Raw genomic sequence first — 24029 nt, forward strand, 5'->3', positions numbered from 1 at the left:
AAGCAGTGACAAACAGAAGCTTTAATACCTCAAGCTGATAGGACACTTTCATTTGCATGCCTCCCTGCTATTGCCTTCAGTTTTTTTTTCGTGTTCATCATACACACGTAATTTGTGTGCTTGTGTGGGTAGGTGCTGCCATGCTAATGTGTGGTTAGGTTTTGTGCATTTTGTATAATTGTGGCGCCCGCAGCACTGTGTGTTTGTTCTCCCTGTGTGTTTGTTGTAGTTGGGATCGTATCCTCGTCTGAGAGAAGAGACCGAACGAATCGTCACCACCTACATCAGGGAGAGAGACAGTAAGACTAAAGACCAGGTTAGTGTGTGCACGTGTGTGTGTGTGTGTTGCAACTCATCATTCAACTCATTTGCAAATGTGTGTTATGTTTGGTCTACTAGGTGCTCCTGTTGATTGATATCGAACTTTCCTACATCAACACTAATCACGAGGACTTCATTGGATTTGCCAAGTGAGAATTTGTTTTCAACAAATGTTGTTTGTTCATTTTCTTACTCATCTATTGTTAAAATTGACATGAAACAACTAATATAATACACATCAAGTCCGTCTTCACATTGTATTGCAATCAAGTATATCACAATGACTGTGAGGTGCTTTTTGCGTCATGCTCTATACCAGTGATTCTAAAACTGTGGTACGTGTACCACTAGTGGTACATGGGCTTCATCTAGTGGCACACCAAAGAATCACTTGATTAAAGCACAGTATTTCATTTTCCTATTTTGAAACACAGCGTTACTGTTCAAACGGTCGTAATGTTACACTGGACAAAAATATTAAATCAATCAAACAATGTTTATTTATATAGCCCTAAATCACAAGTGTCTCAAAGGGCTGCAGAAGCCACAACAACATCCTCGGTACAGAGCCCACATAAGGGCAAGGAAAAACTCACAACCCAGTGGGACGTCGATGTGAATGACTATGAGAAACCTTGGAGAGGACCGCATATGTGGGTAACCCCCCCCCTCTAGGGGAGACCGAAAGCAATGGATGTCGAGTGGGTCTGACATAATATTGTGAAAGTCCAGTCCATAGTGGATCCAACACATCAGCGAAAGTCCAGTCCACAGTGGATCCAACACAACAGTGAGAGTCCAGTCCATAGTGGGGCCAGCAGGAAACCATCCCCGCCTTGTTTTTAATGAAAACTTGGTCTACTACGCTACTGTATTTGAACATTGGTCATTAGGGTTGTACTTGGAGAGCCAAGTGTTTTCGGACATGGTACTTGGTGAAAAAAGTTTAAGAACCAATGTTCTACACGTTCTTTAGAAATAATAAAGAAATATTATAGCCACCATTGTCACAAAGTGTTGGTGACGAACCCCAAGATGCAGAGAAGGCAGGCTTGGTGCAGGAAAACATAATTTAATGTCCAAAATAAAAGTAAAACACAAACCAGGAATCAGGAAAGGCCAAACTGGTAACAGGAAACAGGAACCAGCATACAGGAGACGAGGAACAAAAAGACAGCAACAGAATACAGCTTACCGTTACAACGACAAGTAGTAGCTACAACGAATGGTAGTAATGACATCAACAATCATTACAATGACAATACTCCAGCCCAGACTGGCTGGCAAGGCAGGTTTAAATAGCATCTGGCTGATTGACACCAGGTGTGGCCAGGTGCCAATCAGCCGCAGCTGAGGGAACACAGCGCTCAGGGAGACAAGCAGGAAACAACCAAAATAAAAGCGCTGACAGGAAATAAAGACAATCACAGAGGAAAAAGTAAAACATAACCAAACTGTCAGGGACAAGCCTGACAACCATAAGACAATGATTGATCGACTATGAAGCACCATCTTAAACTGTTTTTCCACATCATTTTCATGGCAACTTAATAAATTAAGTCATACATTACAGTATGTACTGTAACAATATACAGTTTTATTCACCAGATGAAAGTGTCATAGCAATAATGCCTTTTGACTGTTCTTGTGCAGGTTCTACTTAAATTAACACATACATTTAGCTTTTTTTATTGGTGTTTTTTTCCTGGGGGGTGTAATGACTTTAAAAACAGCAAATAAAAAGACAGCCACTCTTAGAGGGATTGATAGGGAACATTTCTAAACACATTTTCATTGAACTTTGTTGACAGCTGGCGCATTGGCCAAAGGAGATTGCATTAAATTTTGATGAGAATCTGATAAAGTTTCAGTCACTATGGTATCAATAGAAACACACCAAAATCATAATGGTAGTGCACGTCTGTTCCATTCCCAAGCACCAACCAGAACGTAGCCTAATTAATTATTTAATTCTATTAAATCTTTACAGATACACAAAAACATAAACACAAAACACATTTTATAGAAAATAATTGTAGTTGTAAATGCATAAAACAATGTTGATTACATATGAACGGCAAATTTGAATTGAAGACTGTTGTTGGCAAAAGTGGCGTAGAGCAAAGGGGGAGGAGAAGAAGGGAGAGTCACACACACGCCACCTTCATACTTGGTTACGTTTTGTTTTTTTTAATTCAATAGTGTTTCTTACCTTATTTATCAAAGTGCTTGCACTCGCACTATATCCAAGAATTCATAAACAAAATCTGTGCGCCTACACAATTTTACTTACTGGTACTGCAAAAGATGCAATTACATGCATGCGGTAGACAGTTCTTTTTGGCACAACCCATCACACTGTCGTGACTCCGAAACCCCACAGCAATGTGCTACCAGTCACAACTTTCTTTTGCCCCATGATTTGGTTAATTTGCAGTTGTTCGAAAAAATAAATAAATAATTTTTTTGGGGCACTCGATTTTGCAGACGCTTTGCTGTCATTTGTGCCACGCAATATTTGGCCGTACAAAAACCGAGAGAGTATAGTAAAACCAGGGCCAACTGTTTGCAAAAAAATGGTCAAAAACCGTGTGGGTTGTACGATAATTGAGGTATTAAAAACCTAAAAATTGTAATTGCAACATTTAAATAGTTAAAGCATTATCAGCGTTATAATTGGCGTAGCAGTAGCTAGCCCATTCGAATTTTGGCCTTGGATATTGGTTTGAGTCTCAATGCGGATACAAATACATTGCAGTTACTTGTTGGAGAGATGACAGCTTGTTTCCTGACTGCTGTTGAGGTGCCCATGAGCAAGGCATGCATTGCACACGCCATATACAGCAGTGTGTAAAGTGAATTTCCCGTTGCAGGATTATAGTGGGTACTGTGAAATAAATAACTTATGACTATCCCTTTGTCATAGTTTCACATGATAGGTTATGCAATACTTCTCATCTTGCAGTGCCCAGCAGAGGACCGCTGCCAATGCTACCAAGAAGAGAGTCATGCCTAACCAGGTAATGTATAATTGTTACACTGCTCAATCTGAAGTCATGGAATTTCACGACTGCTGTCCGTCTCCTATTTTAATGTTAATGGTTGTCACCACCCATCTGAGCCTTTTGTTGCTTTCATACTAACACACTTGTGCCCTTATGTATTGTCTTTGTACACCTTTATTTCCAATACTGTCCCTACATTCGATGACCCAGGGACAGACACTTGTGAGTACCCCACTTCTTAGTCCCTTCCTATTTGGGTGGGTGTCTGAGCTGAGTCAACCATCCTTTAGAGCCTTTTGTGAAAACACTCAGTAAAGAAGGGGGAAGTGAATGAGTACATTCTTGAATGTGCTTTAAGAACTGGATGTCTTGTGGTCAATTTTAACTGACATTAAACTCTGTTTTCAAGAAGAAAAAAATAATAGCCCCTGAAGTTGTTTCCATTTATTGTAGACTTTATCCCACTCAATTATTGTCTTCTTTTGTCTCTGGCAGAGAAAAGGATGCAAAGAAGTTGACATATTCTTTCAAGCCTATAATTGAACTTTATATTCTCTCAGTTTTTTTGTTTTGTTTTGTTTGTAGGGGCTGGACTTGCATGGGTTTCTTTTAAATTGAATTTCTCAGTCTTGTAGTTGGGGTTAGTTTTTATTGTCGTTTGCTTTTGTGTATTTTATGTATTTTTCTCGCAAATGCAGGTTATCCGCCGAGGCTGGCTAACAATCAACATAAGCATCATGAAGGGAGGCTCCAAAGACTACTGGTTTGTCCTCACTGCAGAGTCACTTTCCTGGTACAAAGATGAGGAGGTAAAGTGGCTTATGTTTTAAGACGTCAGTCTAGCGCTAAACAAGCCAAAGTTGTTGTTTTAAATGTTTAAAGAAGTGTAGAATGCATATCGGACCTTTTTTTATGTTTTTAATTTTTTAAAATTTTTTGTATACCGGTACTTGAAAAAGCTATCCGCAAACCTCCAAATTTTGGCTACAATTATTATTATCATTATAAATTTGGTTACCCTATATTTAGCTATACAAGAGAGGCAAACATATTAGTTATACACTGCCAACTACAATCACAATAATAAACAATTACATAAATATTGATGTTAATCAAAACTGAGTCGTACTGTTTAAATTAGTAACACACCTTTAACTGTATATAAAATGTCTGTACATTTAATGCAAAACCGAGTACCGTATTTTTTGGACTATAAGTCGCAGTTTTTTTCATAGTTTGGCCGGGGGTGCGACTTATACTCAGGAGCGACTTATGTGTGAAATTATTAACACATTACCGTAAAACATCAAATAATATTATTTAGCTCATTCACGTAAGAGACTAGACGTATAAGATTTCATGGGATTTAGCGATTAGGAGTGACAGATTGTTTGGTAAACGTATAGCATGTTCTATATGTTATAGTTATTTGAATGACTCTTACCATAATATGTTACGTTAACATACCAGGCACGTTCTCAGTTGGTTATTTATGCGTCATATAACGTACACTTATTCAGCCTGTTGTTCACTATTCTTTATTTATTTTAAATTGCCTTTCAAATGTCTATTCTTGGTGTTGGGTTTTATCAAATAAATTTCCCCCAAAAATGCGACTTATACTCCAGTGCGACTTATATATGTTTTTTTCCTTCTTCATTATGCATTTTCGGCAGATGCGACTTATACTCCGGTACGATTTATACTCCGAAAAATACGGTACTCACTATTTTAACAGTAATGTTTTTAAAGGGGTCATATTATGTATATTTTTTTAAACACTTTCATGTGGTCTACATAACATGTAATGGTGGTTCTTTGGTCAACATTTTGCATAGATTATGTTTCACTGTTTTTAAGCCGCTTTCTGACCATCTCTTCACGATCCTCCATTTGGTGGGCGGTCTTATTTACGTGTCTCCACTTCTACAGCGTCTCTGACCCGCCATCTTTGTTGTAGTTCTTAGCATTACCATAGCGAGTCTACTGACAGATTAAGTTACAACTATACGCTACTTTATATTAAAAATGGCTACAGCGGGGGATGCATGTGCATGTATGAACCAGTCTGCTCCACAACAAGAGGATAGAGAAAAAAGGAGCTTATTGACTACAGCGTTGGACTACATTGTCAGACGTGTGCTAAGCAATTTGGGTAAATCTCTACAATATATGGAGAGTCCGCTGACATCACACTTGGGAAAAACGTCACTAAATGGGCAAATTCCAAATGGCTTGTTCCCGAAAGTATGAAGGAAGGCAAGATTGTTTTAAAATATCTGCGCAATTCCTTCACAGTTTGATTTCAACAGCAGGTACTAATAGCTAAGAAAACTTGGTTTTGCATAATAGGGCCCCTTTAACACAATTCTTACTTATGGTTAAATTCTTACGTGTTTTGTGATTGCATTAGTAAAGAACACACCTGTTAAATGACAGTAAACTGACTAGCCGCATGTTTCCTGAATATTCAGGAGAAAGAGAAGAAGTACATGCTGCCTCTGGACAACCTAAAGCTGAGAGACGTGGAGAAGGGCTTCATGTCCAGCAAACACGTATTTGCCATCTTCAACACTGAGCAGAGGTGAGTCTTTTGCTGCGAACCACCCATATCTTTAAGCCTTTTCAACATCTTTTCCGGTCCTGTCATTGCACGTGTGTTCCACAGGAACGTGTACAAAGACCTGCGGCAGATTGAGCTGGCATGTGACACCCAGGAAGATGTCGACAGCTGGAAAGCCTCGTTCCTCAGAGCTGGTGTTTACCCAGAGAAAGACCAGGTAGTGGTAACATGCGCGTGTGGCCCAAAGATATTTGAAGATTGGTTGCAGTTATGTGCACTTTGGACCCGTTAAACCAGTCGGTCATGAAGGTTAAAACCAGACTTTGGTTTGCATGGACAGTTTTTATGATGATTATCCAATGAAGTTAAAAGAGAAAGTCCCAAGGATAGTCACACACACACTAGGTGTGGTGAAATTATCCTCTGCAAAAACAAATTTTGTTGTGATGCCCCGCTGCATGCATTAAACAATGTAACAAGGTTTTTCCTATTTAAATCAACTCAAGTTATGGAAAAAAATGCCAACATGGCACTGCTATATTTATTATTGAAGTCACAAAGTGCATTATTTTTTTTAACATGCCTCAGAACAGCAGCCTGGAATTTGGGACATGCGCTCCCTGAGATAATCCTGATACCCACTACAACTGTGGGAAGTACTATACTTTGACTTTCACAAAGTGCATTATTTTTTATTTTTTTTAAACATGCCTAAAAACAACAGCTACAAAAACAATGAAGGCACACAGCTTCAGTCCAGAGTATACTAGAGTAATAAAGTAAACAATAACATAGTCCTCCTTTAGTACAAGACTGCCTAGCATACTGTATAACAGGAAATAAACTGGGCTCAATCTGAACAGCCGATATGGGCATCTACATATACTATATGATTTGCCTGAGAAGCTGGACAGGACAAAAAGAAATAAAAAAATACTTTTTGAATCCGATACCTATTATTTACGATATTACATTTTAAAGCATTTATCGGCCGATAATATCGGCTGTCCAATATTATCGGACATCTCTACTCAAAAGTTTAGTTGTGCAAATGATGCAACCATCCATCCATCCATCCATCCATTTTCTACCGCTTATTCCCTTCTGGGTCGCGGGGGGCGCTGGAGCCTATCTCAGCTACAATCGGGCGGAAGGCGGGGTACACCCTGGACAAGTCGCCACCTCATCGCAGGGCCAGCACAGATAGACAGACAACATTCACACTCACATTCACACACTAGGGCCAATTTAGTGTTGCCAATCAACCTATCCCCAGGTGCATGTCTTTGGAGGTGGGAGGAAGCCGGAGTACCCGGAGGGAACCCACGCAGTCACGGGAAGAACATGCAAACTCCACACAGAAAGATCCCGAGGCCGGGATTGAACTCACGACTACTCAGGACCTTCGTATTGTGAGGCAGACGCACTAACCCCTCTGCCACCGTGCTGCCATGATGCAACCAAAAAAAACCAAAAAAAAACCAACATATTTGTATCAGTGTGGTCATCAGCTTACAGACCAATCTCTTGTTTCCATCCAAACACATGACGCCTGTCGTGTCTCCTTTTCTGTCTGTCCCGCCCTTCTTTAGCCTGAAAATGAAGACGCAATGAATCCAAGCGACACCGTGTCTATGGACCCACAATTGGAGCGTCAGGTGGAGACCATCCGCAACTTGGTGGACTCCTACATCAGCATCGTCAACAAGTCAATCAGAGACCTCATGCCGAAGACCATCATGCACCTCATGATCAACAGTGTAGGTTTTCCTCTTTTACTAATATTGCATGTGGAGAAATATAGCTAAAGTCCTATTGTTTTACTGGCTTTTGAGGTACCGTAAATGTACTGACTCTCAGGGCGGTTAGGAACTAAATAGACACATACAGTATTCCCTTTAAGTTTGATTGTTGGACTCTGTGGTCATATGGAAGCAGAAAAGACTCCAGCTATGTAGGTTGGACATTCAATATTTGGATGTGAATGAATAGGTGGAGTTGCCCCAACCACTCTTGAAGTTATAAAACCTTAATTATTTGAAAAAAACAACAACGTGTAAAAGAGTGTCCAGCAAACTTTACTGTCAAATTAGACATTTTACGCCCTCTTCCACTAAAAAAACATAGAAGTCTGAAGCCGCAAAACAGAATGCATTTTAAAACAATCTGAGATTTTTCAATTTTGAGATTTATTCACGGTTAGCTTAACCGAGGGTCACACACTCAAAAATCAGACCCATATCTCGTACACACATCCCTCTCACGGCACACACAATGGCTCCACCTCCCTTTTCCTTGCTTTCTTTGCAATCACCAATCAGAAAATTATGGAGCTCAAAAATCCTAATTTCAGTCACTCTTCTCCAACGGGAACCACAACAATGAGGCGAAAGAGCTCTGAAACCGTGGGTTGCCGACCGCGGCTTTATAAGGTATTCACACAGGTAAGTTTTTAGTTGGGGAACAAATAAGGCTTATATCATTTAAGCCTTTCATCCACATGTCCTGGGTGACCTGAAACAATAATTTTTGAGGACAAAAGTCTGATAACGCCGCCTTGTCGTTATCATTTGGTCATACAAATTTATATGGTGAAAAAACAAGGCTGTGTGTGCTGTAGTTACATAACAATCAGCCAACAACAATAAGTTGACATACCACTGTACTGTGAAAACCAGTGTTTTACTATCATATACTGTACTGTTGTGTACTATTGCTTTTTAATATTGTAACTTTTTTTATAGCTTTTGTAGAAAGTGTGAATTGAGAATGTGTCGTGATCTCAAAAAATTAGAATCCAAGTGCAGATCCGTAAAAGTCTCTTTTTACTAACAAAAAATCACTGCAGAAAATAAATCAATTATAACAAAAGTTCAGCTCCAGGAAAACCGGGTCAACATGTGTCTTCCACCTGAGGAAATACACTAAACATGATTACAAAAGGTCCAGGGGAAAGACAGAGTACGTATGCTCAGAATAAACACTTCTGCAGACAACGGACGAACTGGCACCGGCTGAGTGGAGATCCAGGGTTTAAATCTGGTGGTTGATTGGAGACAGGTGGGCTCAGATGACTGGCAGCACACCTGAAACTAATGACAGGGTAGAGACTTACAGACACAAGAGGGGAGGGGAGTAGGAAGACAACAGGAAAAAGAGCAGGAGAATCGCCCTCATGACAGAATGAGGTGTTGCTGATGAATTGTGTTGGTGCTGTTACCATTTTTTCACTTTATTTTATGGGACAAGATTCACTTTTTAAAAATGGTGCACACACAGAATCAATGAAAACAAAAACAATAAAATGACTAGAACAAGTCATTTATTATCCAACAACCTTCCAACATCCTGTTTACTTTCCTATTCGCCTGCACTGCCTCTGCGGCCGTTGTGTGACTATGTAAACAAAGTAAACAATTTAGAAAGTATCATCACCTTATGGCAAATACTTTGATGAAATATGAATACACACCAACACCAAAAAGATTAGACATTGTAAACTAAAACATCAAACGTTACGGCATGCTAGCTATCTCCGATGTAGCGTAACAAATAGCTTAAAGCAGTTACAGTAGCTAGTCAAGATTAACGCATTGTTATTAATTAAAGGCCTACTGAAACCCACGCAGTCTGATAGTTTATATATCAATGATGAAATCTTAACATTGCAACACAAGCCAATACGGCCGGGTTAACTTATAAAGTCCAATTTTAAATTTCCCGCCACACTTCCGGTTGAAAACGTCTAGATATGATGACGTATGCGCGTGACGTAAACAGTTGATACAGAGGTATTGGTACCCCATTGAATACAATACAAAAAAGCTCTGTTTTCATTTCAAAATTCCACAGTATTCTGGACATCTGTGTTGGTGAATCTTTTGCAATTTCTTTAATGAACAATGGAGACTGCAAAGAAGAAAGTTGTAGGTGGGATCTGTGTATTAGCGGCGGACTACAGCAACACAGCCAGGAGGACAGAGATGGATAGCAGACGCGCTAGCCGGCGAACTCACCTTAACTTCCTCTGTCTCGCCGACCGCATCTGTGATCGGGTGAAGTCCTTCGTCGCACCGTCGATCGCTGGAACGCAGGTGAGCACGGGTGTTGATGAGCAGATGAGGGCTGGCTGGCGTAGGTGGATAGCTAATGTTTTTAGCATAGCTCTGTGAGGTCCGGTTGCTAAGTTAGCTTCAATGGCGTCATTAGCAACAGCATTGTTAACCTTCGCCAGGCTGGAAAGCATTAACCGTGTATTTACATGTCCATGGTTTAATAGTATTGTTGATCTTCTGTCTATCCTTCCAGTCAGGGATTTATTTATTTTGTTTCTATCTGCATTTGAGCCCGATGCTATCACGTTAGCTCAGTAGCTAAAGAGCTTCGCCGGTGTATTGTCGTGGAGATAAAAGTCACTGTGAATGTCCATTTCGCGTTCTCGACTCTCATTTTCAAGAGGATATAGTATCCGAGGTGGTTTAAAATAAAAATCCGTGATCCACAATAGAAAAAGGAGAGAGTGTGGAATCCAATGAGCCAGCTTGTACCTAAGCTACGGTCAGAGCGAAAAAGATATGTCTTGCACTGCATTCTAGTCCTTCACTCTAACGTTCCTCATCCACGAATCTTTCATCCTCGCTCAAATTAATGGGGTAATCGTCGCTTTCTCGGTTCGAATCGCTCTAGCTGCATTGAAAACAATAGAAAAGCCTTTCAACTGATGACGTCACGCTACTTCCGGTACAGGCAAGGCTTTTTTTATCAGCGACCAAAAGTTGCAACTTTATCGTCGATGTTCTCTACTAAATCCTTTCAGCAAAAATATGGCAATATCGCGAAATGATCAAGTATGACACATAGAATGGATCTGATATCCCCGTTTAAATAAATACAAATTATAGGCCTTTAAACCTTCCTGAAACACATGTCTGCTAGGTGTGTGAATCTTTGGGCACTTAACGATTCGATCTGCTTCCGATTCCTGAGGTGACGATTCGATTCAGAATCTATTCTCGATTCAACACGATTCTCGATTAAAAACGATTTTCGCTGTGTGTGATTTGGTATAATAATTATAATTGAACTTTTTCAAAACAGATTACAGGTTACAAAAGCTCATTCTGGTTGCATGGAGATATTTTTTAAAATGTATTCCTATTATAAAATAAGCAAAAAAAAAATGTTTTTGTTGTTTTTTGTTTTCTTTTAATCGATTTATGAAAATGATGAATTGTTTTGGAATCAGGATGACTAAGCATTGTGATTTGGATGTAAATCAATTGCTTTTTCTGCACCCCTAATTTCTGTATTGGTTGACCAATCCAAGAAGCAAACTATCACTGGTGTGAGCACATTCCAAGGAAGCTGTAGAATGAAGCGAGTTTCAGTAGATTAAGATTTATCATCGCATCATCTCCGCTATCTGATCGATACCCGGTGGTGGTGGTTGCCCGAGGTTACAGATGTTGGACCTTAGAGAGGGCCTGATGGCTCACCAACTCTGTTATGGGTTATTTTAAATGTGTTTTATTGGGTTGAGATCAGGGCTCTTAAGTTCTTCCACACAAAACCCATACAAGAATGTCAGTGTTGTTCCAGCAGCTGTTCATTTTTAAATAAATTGTCTAAAGACCTTCCTATAACGTCGAAAGCATTTATTAATCTTTAGAGTCCAAAGTGCATAATTTACGCCATTTACAGCCAGCAGCTTGAGTTTTGTTGGTCCGCCGCATATTGTCGAAATGAAGTTAAAAAAACTATAAAAATGTACGAAAAAAAGAACTAAAAACAACTAATAAAATGAGAAAGACCTGAAATTGTGACACTACTAATAATCAAATGCTTTGGCACTTTTAAGACAAAGCTGACACAAAGTTTTACTGTTATATATGTATAATGTCTGTTTTTAGCATTTTAAAAAATACATAATGGCCTTGTATGTTTTTAAATTTTCAGTATATGGCCCTTGGTGGAAAAAGTTTGGACACCCCTGGTCTAAATAATGTTTTTATAAGATGACTTAAGGGCTTTTAACCAACCTTTGAGTAATATATTAATTAGTGTTCTCCTTATTGATTATTTTAGTAATCAGGTAATGTATTGATTATTGTTTAATTAATCAAGTAATCAGATAAAACACATTTTCAAGAGTCAATGCGTGTCTTAGGGAAATTAGTTGAAATAACTATTTTTCTTCATTTGTGTATTCTACAAAAATGCATATCATCAACAATAAAATTACACTTTTAAAGTGTGTGCAATGACAATAATAGTAATAAAAAATATCCTCTTTTTGCCAGCACATCACGGCGCCCACACACCACAAATCTGATGTGTGTTCTATTGCGGTGGCCGTGCGGAAACTATTTCAGCGTATTTAAAGTTCCGGGCGCTCCTTGCAGTCTGGATTCTATTAATTTTTATTTGTAACACTCATTACACGATCAAAGAAACAGAATATAAATCATGTGTAAGGCCTGGCTCAGTTGGTAGAGCGGCCGTGCCAGCAACTTGAGGGTTGCTGGTTCGATCCCCAGCTTCCGCCATCCTAATCACGTCCGTTGTGTCACTTCACCCTTGCTCCTTATGGGTCGTGGTTAGGGACTTGCATGGCAGCTCCCGCCATCAATGTGTGTGAATGGTTGAAAGTGGAAATAGTGTCAAAGCGCTTGTAAAGTACCTTGAAGGTACTTTACAAGTAAAGTATTTTAAAGTAAAGTTTTAAAGTACCTTGAAGGTAGAAAAGTATAACTCCTTTACCATTAAAATCTAATGTTTTTTAAAATTGGATTAGTCAATGTCATTGATTAATCATTGCTGCCTTAATATTAATCAGTTAAGTTGCCTAAAATAAAATGTATGTTACATTATGTTTTTTTTAGTGAAAATTTGTAAGAGTTACCATTAAATAACACAAAATATACATTGCAATACAATACATACAGGGCAGCACGGTGGAACAGGGTTTAGTGCATGTGCCTCACAATATGAAGGACCTGAGCTCGGGATCTTTCTGTGTGGAGTTTGCATGTTCTCCCCGTGACTGCATGGGTTCCCTCCGAATACTCCGGCTTCCTCCCACCTCCAAAGACATGCACCTGGGGATAGGTTGATTGGCAACACTAAAAATGGTCCCTAGTGTGTGAACGTGAGTGTGAATGTTGTCTGTCTATCTGTGTTGGCCCTGTGATGAGGTGGCGACTTGTCCAGGGTGTACCCCGCCTTCCGCCTGAATGCAGCTGAGATAGGCTCCAGCACCCCACGCGACCCCTAAAAGGACAAGCGGTAGAAAATAGATGGACAATACATACAATAAAAGTAAATATGTTCACTAATTTGTGAAAAACAATATAGAAATAATGAAATACGATGCTTTTTAACCACCAGGCAAAGGACTTTATCCACTCGGAGCTTCTGGCCTACTTGTACTCAGCCGGGGACCAGAGCAGCCTGATGGAAGAGTCTGCTGAGCAGGCCCAGAGGAGAGACGAGATGCTGAGAATGTACCACGCGCTGAAGGAATCTCTGGTCATTATTGGAGACATCAGCACCACCACTATTTCCACACCTGTGCCGCCGCCCGTAGACGACACCTGGATGGCCAAAGATTCTGGGTAACAATTACAATTACTCAACTGCAGATAGTGACGGGCATTTATTTTAGAGTACCGTATTTTCCGGACTATATAAACAGCTACTCTTTTCTCCGAGTTCTGTACCCTGCGTTGTATACAAATGTGCGGCTAATCTATGTTTTTTCTCTTTCCTAGCGGCCAAAAGGTTGTGTATACAACAAACTTACAAAGTAGTAACACCGACACATAGACTAAAAAGGTGTGTTATTGTTTGGGCTATGGCACCTTTTTTTGGACGAGTTCGCTCACTGCAGGTGCTGCGGGTTTAAAGTCTACAATATTTGTTTCTGTTCCGTGCTTTGAACCGGAAGTATAAATGCTGTTCCGTCTACTAGTCGTCAATAGCATTTCTACTCGTATGTTTTTTTGTCATTTATCACTCCAAGCAACGTTTGTAAGTTTTACAATACAACTAAAATAATTCATACTTACCGTATTTTTCATAGTATAAGTCGCTCCGGAGTATAAGTCGCACCGGCCGAAAATGCATAATAAAGAAGGAAAAAAACATATATAAGTCGCACTGGAGTATAAGTCGCATTTTTTGGGGAAATGTATTTGATAATATCCAACACCAAGAATAGACATTTGAAAGGCAATTTAAAATAAAGAATAGTGAACAACAGGCTGAATAAGTGTACGTTATATGAGGCATAAATAACCAACTGAGAACGTGCCTGGTATGTTAACGTAACATATTATGGTAAGAGTCATTCAAATAACTACAACATATAGAACATGCTATACGTTTACCAAACAATCTGTCACTCCTAATCGCTAAATCCCATGACATCTTATACGTCTAGTCTCTTACGTGAATGAGCTAAATAATATTATTTGATATTTTACGGTAATGTGTTAATAATTTCACACATAAGTCGCTCCTGAGTATAAGTCGCACCCCCGGCCAAACTATGAAAAAAACTGCAACTTATAGTCCGAAAAAAACGGTATACTTACTAAACCATCACATTTTTGATAGTAGTGTTTTCATGCATATTTGTACGTGCTGTCATAATGTAATCATGCTAGTGTTGTTAGCATTAGCTAATATGCTAACATGTTTACAAGTTTCTCCGTTAGTGTTATTAACTTACAATGGCATACTTTTAGTATTGTTTCAGTTTCACAAATTCCTCAGTAAATTCACCAAAATGTCACCGTGGAGTTAATGAGTCTGTTTAGCTGATTGGAGAGCTACCTTTCACAGCTAGTGGGTTTTGTTTTGTTTAAACAGCTGTTTAACTGCCGTGTTACTTGTACTGTTTGGAAACAGTTAAGGTATGTATATAACCATTTTTTAAAAAATTCTATGTAAATGACTCATTTTACAACGTATATGTCTGCGGCTTATAGACCGGTGCGGCTAATATTTGGAAAAAATATTTTTCTTCTAAAATTTAGTGGTACACTGGTGCACTCTATAGTCCGGAAAATATGGTATGTCCTTAAAACAGGGGTGTCCAAAGTACGGCCCGCCGGCGTCTTCAAATTGGCCCGTGAGACGTCATGAGTTTAATAAGGAATCTTATATTCATTTTAAAAGTATACAATTTTAAATGCTACTATTTTTGACACAATCTAGTGGACAGCATGAGTTTTTCCTGGTCAAAGACTTTTTATGTTAGGAATGTGCAACATCTATTTATATGACCGAATGCAAACAACCTTCCCTAGTCATGGTGTAAAAAAAATCCAACCAACACAAAATGTAAACAGACATGGTCACTGAACTTTGTGGATATTATAAAAAAAGATCCATTCACCATTAAAAAAAAAAATCTAAATTGCACCCATTTAAATCCATTACAAAGCATGTTGGGAAAATGCTTAACACTCTCCACACTTATCCATGTTTGGTGCATTTAAGCGGCTTGATAATTCTGATTGATTACAAAACTTTAAGGAGGCTGTCACAGAAGTAAACAAGGTAGAAGTGAAACTTTTGCATACTCTTAATATCCAATGATATTAATATATTGTGTGTGTGTATGTATGTATGTATGAATACATAATATATGTATATATAATGTTACTTTACATGCTTTCGGCCCTCAGCAACATTTTTTTAGCCCAATGCGGCCCCCAAGTCAAAATGTTTGGACACCCCTGCCTTAGAATTATATATTTGGGGTGAACCATCTTCTGGTTCATGTGGATGGCACCCTTGTGAATAATTGAGGTACAACATCTGTAAGAGGGTAACTACTATTCCATCCATCCATCCATCCATTTTCTACCGCTTGTCCCTTTTGGTGTTGCGGGGGGTGCTGGAGCCTATCTCAGCTGCATTCAATAATAATAAAAACTGCAACACTAAGAGGTCACACACATTTCCCTCGAAAATAAAAAAATATTTTAAGGTTTAAAGACTTTCCAAATGTACTGAAATGTTCCCCTATCACAGTCCTCCAGGGACACGGCCTGCCTCGACAACAGCGCCCCCTCCAAGTCGACCCCCTGCAGTCAGGGGACCAACGCCGGGCGCGGCCCCTCCCCTCAACCCTTCACCAGCATTCGGGGCACCACCAGTCCCTACACGGCCCGGACCGCCGCCCGCCCAGACAGGTTTTGATCTGAACGCACCTGTGATCCCTTCCAGGCCGGCTCGCGTGCCTCCTTCCCTGCCGCCCGGCATCCCAAGGTAGACGCGCAACCTTTATATACAGATACAGTAAATATGGTAATTATCAATAGTGTGACATCAAAGCTGCAACACACTAAGAATGAGGATGTCCTATTTATTTCAAACAGAACAAGACGACATTGAAAATGTAACTGGAAAAAGTTATTTTGGAATGTTTCCTAGTTTCTAAAAGTGAACTAAGCAGTACTTCTGGCTTGAAACGGGGCTAATAAAGCTTTTCATGTGTGCAGTGGTACCTCAACTTAAGAGTGATTGGAGATAAGAGATGTCTCTCGGCTAATTGTTATGTTTTAAGTTGCAAGCAACAATTTTGAGTTACAAGCATCCCCGCCATTAGTTGGTGTAGCAAATGTAAGATCCTCCTTAAACATCCTTTAAGCGTTAGCTTATAGCTCCAGATGGACATAACTTTGTTTTCCAAGCATGGGAAGGAAGAAAGTGAGTGTGAAGGACAGTGCTGAGAAGAAGTGGAAGATATTCATTGAATTAAAGAACGAAATCATCAAAAACATGACTCTGTCGCCAACTTGGTGTATCAGTTCAAGCGTTTGACTGCTAGTCTGCACCATACTGAAGCAGAATAAATCTAACATCAGCTGAGAATGTTAAAACAATATCCGGGGTTTCCCCCGCCTTGCCAATATACCTGTAGTAGTGGGGGCGTGGTCAACAAGACATTGTCATACAATTTGCATAATCTGCTATGATGCATGTATTTTCTTTAAAAAAGCTAAAAATGTTATACATTCGTTTAGAAACTAATCTGTGTTATTATTAATTACGATTAACATAAACTATATTGCAAAAAGTATTTGACCACCCATCCAAATGATGAGATTCAGGTGTCCTAATCTCTTGGCCTGGCCACAGGTGTATAAATCAAGCACTTAGGCATGTAGACTGTTTCTACAAACATTTGTGAAAGAATGGGCCGCTCTCAGGAGTTTAGTGATTTCCAGCGTGGAACTGTCATAGGATGCCACCTGTGCAACAAATCCAGTCGTGAAATTTCCTCGCTCCTAAATATTCCAAAGTCACCTGTTGGCTTTATTATAAGAAAATGGAAGCGTTTGGGAACAACAGCAACTCAGCCACGAAGTGGTAGGCCACGTAAACTGACAGAGAGGGGTCAGCGGATGCTGAAGTGCATAGTGCAAAGAGGTCGCCGACTTTCTGCACAGTCAGTTGCTACAGAGCTCCAAACTTCATGTGACCTTCCAATTAGCCCACGTACAGTACGCAGAGAGCTTCATGGAATGGTTTTCCATGGCCGAGCAGCTGCATCTAAGTCATACATCACCAAGTCTAATGCAAAGTGTCGGATGCAGTGGTGTGAAGCACGTCGCCACTGGACTCTAGAGCAGTAGAAACATGTTCTCTGGAGTGATTAATGATGCTTTTCCATCTGGCAATCTGATGGACGAGTCTGGGTTTGGAGGTTTCCAGGAGAATGTTACATTTCGGACTGCATTGTGCAGAGTGTGAAATTTGGTGGAGGAGGAATTACGGTGGGGTGTTGTTTTTCAGGAGTTGGGCTTGGCCCCTTAGTTCCAGTGAAAGGAACTTTGAATGCTCCGGGATACCAAAACATTTTGGACAATTCCATGCTCCCAACCTTGTGGGAACAGTTTGGAGCGGGCCCCTTCCTCTTCCAACATGACTGTGCGCCAGTGCACAAAGCAAGGTCCATAAAGACATGGATGACAGAGTCTGGTGTGGATGAACTTGACTGGCCTGCACAGAGTCCTGACCTGAACCCGATAGAACCAACATCAGTGTGTGACCTCACCAATGCGCTTTTGGAAGAATGGTCCAAAATTCCTATAAACACACTCCGCAACCTTGTGGACAGCCTTCCCAGAAGAGTTGAAGCTGTAATAGCTGCAAAAGGTGGACCGACATCATATTGAACCCTATGGGTTAGGAATGGGATGGCACTTCAAGTTCATATGTGAGTCAAGGCAGGTGGCCAAATACTTTTGGCAATATAGTGTATATTTTTTCTTAAAATACTGTATATCATTTTGCTCTAATTGTTGCCTACTGTAGCGCGTACTATTGTTGAGACTTTTTCAAGTTTCTAGAGACTCTTTTAAGTGACTTTCTCTTTATTAAAATCGGCCAGCAACAAATTTAACATCTTGCTAAGATCTGGTGTTATTGGAGAATGTACTATTAGCCCACATTTAATGTTTTGTTTGTATACAGCTAGCGTATGTACTGTAGTGTACGGTGGCGTGCTGCACTTATTTCGAACAATAATAAAAGGGCTTACCCGATGGACAGTTGTCTGTTTGGTCCAACTGGCCGGGGACGGGGTTTTTTTCAGTTGATTTTGGGTAAGCACAACATTTATGTCGACATAGCTTGGCTCCAAGCTCCACAGTTACAGTATTCACACCGGTCCTGACTCTCTCAGGTTCCGTCTGCTCCAACCTTTCAACCTCTCTTCGTGCTCGTTAGGCGTCCATAACCAGAAGTTCATCCTCTGTATATTCAGCCTAGAAAAAGATAAGATATTGAACTGTCATTTGTCCAAAAAAAGTCATCTTTGTCGTTTGTTTGCAGTCTGCCATGATTAGAAAACACACACGTTTGTTGCCCAAAGTCAGAAGTATGTTGATATGAGCACGGAAATAAATGTGCACAGGAAATAACTTCCGGTAATGGTTAAAAAGACCAAAATACGTTAAATATTGAACATATTACATATTGTTTTGAACGTGTCTCTTACCACAATAAATATACTTACAGCGTGTATATAAATGGAGGGTTTTTAAGTTGTTTTAGAGGGCTTTGAAGGCAACACAGGGGACACCTATTAGTCGCTTCTTGCAAATGTTTTTTTTTTATCTTTAGAATTTAAAAAAAAGAAAGACGTGTGTTCTTGTCTCTCATAATGATTGTGAATGATAGGCAAAATATTTTTAAAAAGTGTAGTTCCCCTCTTAATATTTGCACATTTTGTAGATCGCTCTCCACGGGTATATCTCGGATATATTCAAATACGTCCACATCGCGGACATACTGCCTCTGATCCAGACAATCTTGTGTCATCACAACATCCTGTTTAGGCAGCGCTGCTTCGATGATCAAAATCTGATTCCGGTGGATGATTTTATGGTGCATCACTAGTCAATATTGCACAAATAATAGGTGATATATTAATATCCATTCATATAAAGCAGACCTGGGCATTCCATGGCGTTTTCTGACGGAGAGTTTATTAAGGAGTGCTTATTGGACTTTGTTGCGCTGCATGCCCGGAGACATGGACTGTTTTTCGCTAACTTTGGATGAGAGCTGTGATGTACGTGACACCGCCCAGCTGCTCTTCTTCTTACGTGGGATAACTGCCGACTTTCAAATCACGGAGTAGCTGGCAGCCATGCAGTCAATTAAAGAGACAACCACAGGTAATGACTTGTTCACATAGGTAAATGCGTGTTTGGACATGTTAGGACTGAAATGGGACAAGCTGGCAGGTGTGACAATCCAATCCACTTTATTTATATAGCACATTTAAACAACAAAATGTTTCCAAAGTGCTGCACAACAATATTACAAACAATATTCAAATATTATCCTTAGCTACACCAATGACTGAATAAAAAGAAAAAACAATTACGTATAAAACCAATATAAAAAACAATATAAAATAAATATGATTAAAAACTACTTTTAACAACAGATGGTTGTCCAAATCTGACGGGGAAAAATGTTGGATAATGCAGGATAAAGTGACCATCAAAAGCAATCTGCTTTTGTATAAAGTTAAGTTAGGTTAAATTAAATTATTATTATTATTATTATTATTTATCTTACGGTATATCAAAAATAATATTGAGCAAAATTTAATTGAAATATTGTCGTGTGGCCCTCCAGCAGTGCTCGGGTTGCTTATGCGGCCCCCGGTGAAAATTAATTGCCCACCCCTGATATAAAGAATCAATTTAATTTGTTTCCACGTAAAAAAAAAAACTTTTTTAGTTGTAGCCGCTTTTATTTTGTTTTTTAATTTCATGTAAGGGAAACCCTGGTGTCTAAACCTATGAAAATAAGAATAAGCTGCTGGAGGGAGATACTGTAAAAGTCCATGCTCCAAAGTAAATGCTGTACATCATTATTACATTACTTTATAAAACTACTGTAGTTGTTTGTAGTACATTACATCGTATTGTTTTTGTACAATTGTACAATTTCTTAACTAAAAGTTTTTCTTTGTAAAGAAGGCTTGTTACTGTGCATGTTAAAAAGTTGCCGGTAAGTTGAGGTACTACTGTACTACTTATGAAACGGTGGCTTTGTGGATGGCGCAGGTTTGTGGTGCTTTGGTGTTCATGGTGCATGACTAGCTCATCATATTTGTTCCTTGCATGTTTCTTCCCTTACTCCTAATACTACCCTATTTCTGTCCCTCCTGCAGCAGAAGACCCCCGGCTGCGCCCCGACCCACCATCATACGTCCTTCGGAACCTTCCCTGCTTGACTAGAATCACACACACACACACACACACAAATATTTCATTCAGTTTACACTTTTATATTTCCAGTTAGCTATCCGTGCATCTCAGCACTTGTTTTGATTATGTCGTCTTTTTTTTATTATTATTATTTTTTTTTTACCAACAAGCACAGTGACATGACGTAAAGGGATGTACAGTACTCTGATGAGTCGTATAGGTTATGATCCATCACTTTTGTTTGTCTTTTATACTAATGTTCATGATTTCTTATGGTAAGAAAGCCTTTTTTTAAAGAGATTTCTATCTGCTAATCTATTGTCGAAAATCCTATACACTTAAGCACCTCAATAAGCGAGCGGCACTTTTGATCCTTTCTCTGTTCTGGTGGCAGATCTATGACATTATGCTTTAGAGAGTCGTCCTTCAATCAACCTTTTTATTTACTCGGACTGCTATAACCTCGTTCACTATCATACCGACCATATAACTAAGGTTTTATTATATCTTTATCATTCATCTCCCTATAGCGCTCAACCTTTGGTCTAATTTGAATCTTGAAGTCCATTGTGTACCACCGCAAAGAACATGGATAAAATGAAAGGAGGGAAAGGATGTTTATTAAAATGATGGCCTTAATACAAAGAGAGTGTGCCTTTATTTCTGTTGCCTTATGTCTTAGCATTGATGCCTCTTTGTGCACAAACAACGAGATAGAAAGCATGACTGAGCGCTCACGTAATCTTTACTAAACAGGTCAGCCCAGGTAACATCGGATTTACATTAAAGTCAGGTGAAGGCAGCCAATGGATGTGTCGCTATGGTAACTGCTGTTGCTAGCGGCAACAGATATTTATTCATGCACCGGCCCTGTGAATAGCTGGGAAGAACACAGGTGTGCAACTGCACTTTTACTCCAAATATTTGCTTCTCTGCGGTGTCTTAATTGAGAAAAACTAACAATGATATGGTTTTCCCACACAGACGACCTGCACACAGCTCCCCTCGTAGCAACCACAGGTGATGGACGCGGCCTTGTTGCCAGGTAGAATTTACATTGCCCAATTTGTGCTGAACCTCTGAAATAAATAGTGTGATTTTCATTTCACATTCAAAAGGCATCGGTGACTGGATATAATGGTAACCATGCTTCTTTATCTACCTAAAATAATAAAATAAAATGTTGCATGTTTTCCAGCACATGCGTGTGGTTTTTTTCCCTGGGTACTCCCACATCCCAAAAGTATACATGCAGGGTTTTTTGGATGGTTCTTTGTGTAAATGTGCCATGTGATTAACATGTGATCAGTTGGGGGTGCTGTGATAGGCTCCAGCTCACCCTTGACCCTTTTGAGGAAACAACGGTATAGAAAAAAAAGTATTATGGCATAAAGTGTATGTGCACACACACCCTTATTCTCTAAAACACTTTGAGCACGTTTCACCACATGATGCGGAAATAAACATTCATTTATAACCTTTATTACGTTTTTCCGATATTGTATCTTCAATGAACGTATTAATAGACTGTGCATGTTTTTGTGCGCAGGTAAACTTACTAAATGAGCAGGAAATGATACAGTCTAATACAGTGTTTCTCAAACTTTTTTCCACCAAGACCTTGACTCTCCAAGTACCACCATAATGACCAACATTAAAATACAGTAGCATAGTAGGCCTAAGTATTCATAAAACAACAAGGCAGATGTTTTATTTAACAAGAATATTTAATGTTTTGGCCACTGTAACATTACACACAGTTTGAACAGTAACACGGTGTTTGAATATAGAAAAATAAAACACTGCTTTAATTAAGTGATTAATTGGCAACCACTAAATAGAGCCACCATACCACTAGTAATACAAGTAGCACAGTTTGAGAATCAATGATCTAATATAGAGATGTCAAACTCAAGGCTCGGGGGCCAGATCTGGCCCGCCACATCACCGTATGTGGCCCACGAAGGCCTGGGAATTTTTCTTACTTATTAGTTTTTTCCGTTTTAACAGGGAAAAAAATGCAGGTACTGCATGACATTGCATACCTTTTCAACTTTAATATTATCCAATATAGCAAAAAATATATTATCATACTTTCCAAACATTTTATTTAGTTAAAATACTTAAAATTTCTGTTTGACTTATGGTTTTAAAGCAAGTTATCTATCAAATTGTACACTGTAAAAATGACAATACATTTTACTGTAAAATTTGCGATGTTTTTTTTCCAGCATATTACTGTAAATTGAAAAAAACTCTACCACAGTTTTTTTACGGGAAATTCTGTCGACTGAGCTGCCCGTGTTATTACTGTAAGATATATGGTTGTTATTTTTACTGTTAATGGTAAAACAGTACCACGGTTTTTTTTAACTGTAAAAAATTGGCAGCTCAGTTGGCAGAATAAAATAAAAACGATGGTCAAGTTTTTCCATTTACCGTTATATGTTGCAAAAAACTGAGTACATTTTATAGTAAAATTCTAGTAATTGAGTTGCTAGATTTTTTACTGTAAAAAAATAAAACATTTTTGAGTGTAGGTAAAAAAAAAAAAAAAAATCCAATGAATAGGCAAATTCATATGTCATTCGTTGTTACCAGCGGCCCTTTGAGAGCTGCCTACAATGTGGCCCTCAATGAAAATTAGTTTGACAACCCTGATCTAATACAAAAGTGTCGAGCTTACCATATTATTTTAAAGTGGCCTGTGAAAGTTTGGAAACAATATCAATAAAGCACCTGTTCTTAATTTATAAATGTATTTAATCTCTCACTTTTGAAAAAGAAAAATGTACTGCATTTAATTGCATATCTTCTGAACTTAAATATTATCTGATCACCCAACAAGATATATACCTAATACCTAAATATCTGTGTGTCACCTTAATTATGATTTCCAAGCATCATGCAGTGCATCCGGAAAGTATTCACAGCGCTTCACTTTTTCCACATTTTATTGTGATAGCCTAATTCCAAAATGGAATAAATAAATCAATGTTTGTCCTCAGAATTCTACACACAATGCCCCATAATACAATTTGACAAATGTATTAAAAATAAAAAATCACATGTACCGTATTTTTTGGAGTATAAGTCGCACCTGCCGAAAATGCATAATAAAGAAGGAAAAAAACATATATAAGTCACACTGGAGTATAAGTCGCATTTTTGGGGGAAATTTATTTGATAAAAGCCAACACCAAGAATAGACATTTGAAAGGCAATTTAAAATAAATAAAGAATAGTGAACAACAGGCTGAATAAGTGTACGTTATATGAGGCATAAATAACCAACTGAGAACGTGCCTGGTATGTTAACGTAACTTATTATGGTAAGAGTCATTCAAATAACTATAACATATAGAACATGCTATACGTTTACCAAACAATCTGTCA

General features: G+C 38.9%; 1 protein-coding gene across 9 annotated transcripts in view; it reads left to right on the forward strand.

Moving 5' to 3' along the window:
• Positions 1–21579, forward strand: part of LOC133639227 (dynamin-2-like) — a 48086-nt gene extending 26507 nt beyond the window's left edge. Inside the window, exons 11-21 of one of the 9 annotated variants that reach the window (XM_062032394.1) lie at positions 230–316; positions 400–470; positions 3287–3341; positions 3537–3548; positions 4025–4135; positions 5801–5910; positions 5995–6106; positions 7482–7649; positions 13276–13502; positions 15931–16167; positions 20600–21578. In XM_062032394.1, coding sequence (XP_061888378.1) covers positions 230–316; positions 400–470; positions 3287–3341; positions 3537–3548; positions 4025–4135; positions 5801–5910; positions 5995–6106; positions 7482–7649; positions 13276–13502; positions 15931–16167; positions 20600–20663 — 1254 coding nt within the window. In that variant the 3' untranslated portion in view covers positions 20664–21578. Of the gene's footprint in view, positions 1–229; positions 317–399; positions 471–3286; positions 3375–3536; positions 3549–4024; positions 4136–5800; positions 5911–5994; positions 6110–7481; positions 7650–13275; positions 13503–15930; positions 16168–20596 lie in introns of all 9 variants that reach the window. The other 8 variants (XM_062032388.1, XM_062032389.1, XM_062032396.1 and 5 more) reach the window with 8 other exon arrangements.
• The last annotated feature ends 2450 nt before the right edge of the window (positions 21580–24029 follow it).

This window comes from Entelurus aequoreus, linkage group LG22 (genome assembly GCF_033978785.1).
Source record: "Entelurus aequoreus isolate RoL-2023_Sb linkage group LG22, RoL_Eaeq_v1.1, whole genome shotgun sequence".
Classification (NCBI taxonomy): Eukaryota; Metazoa; Chordata; class Actinopteri; order Syngnathiformes; family Syngnathidae; genus Entelurus; species Entelurus aequoreus.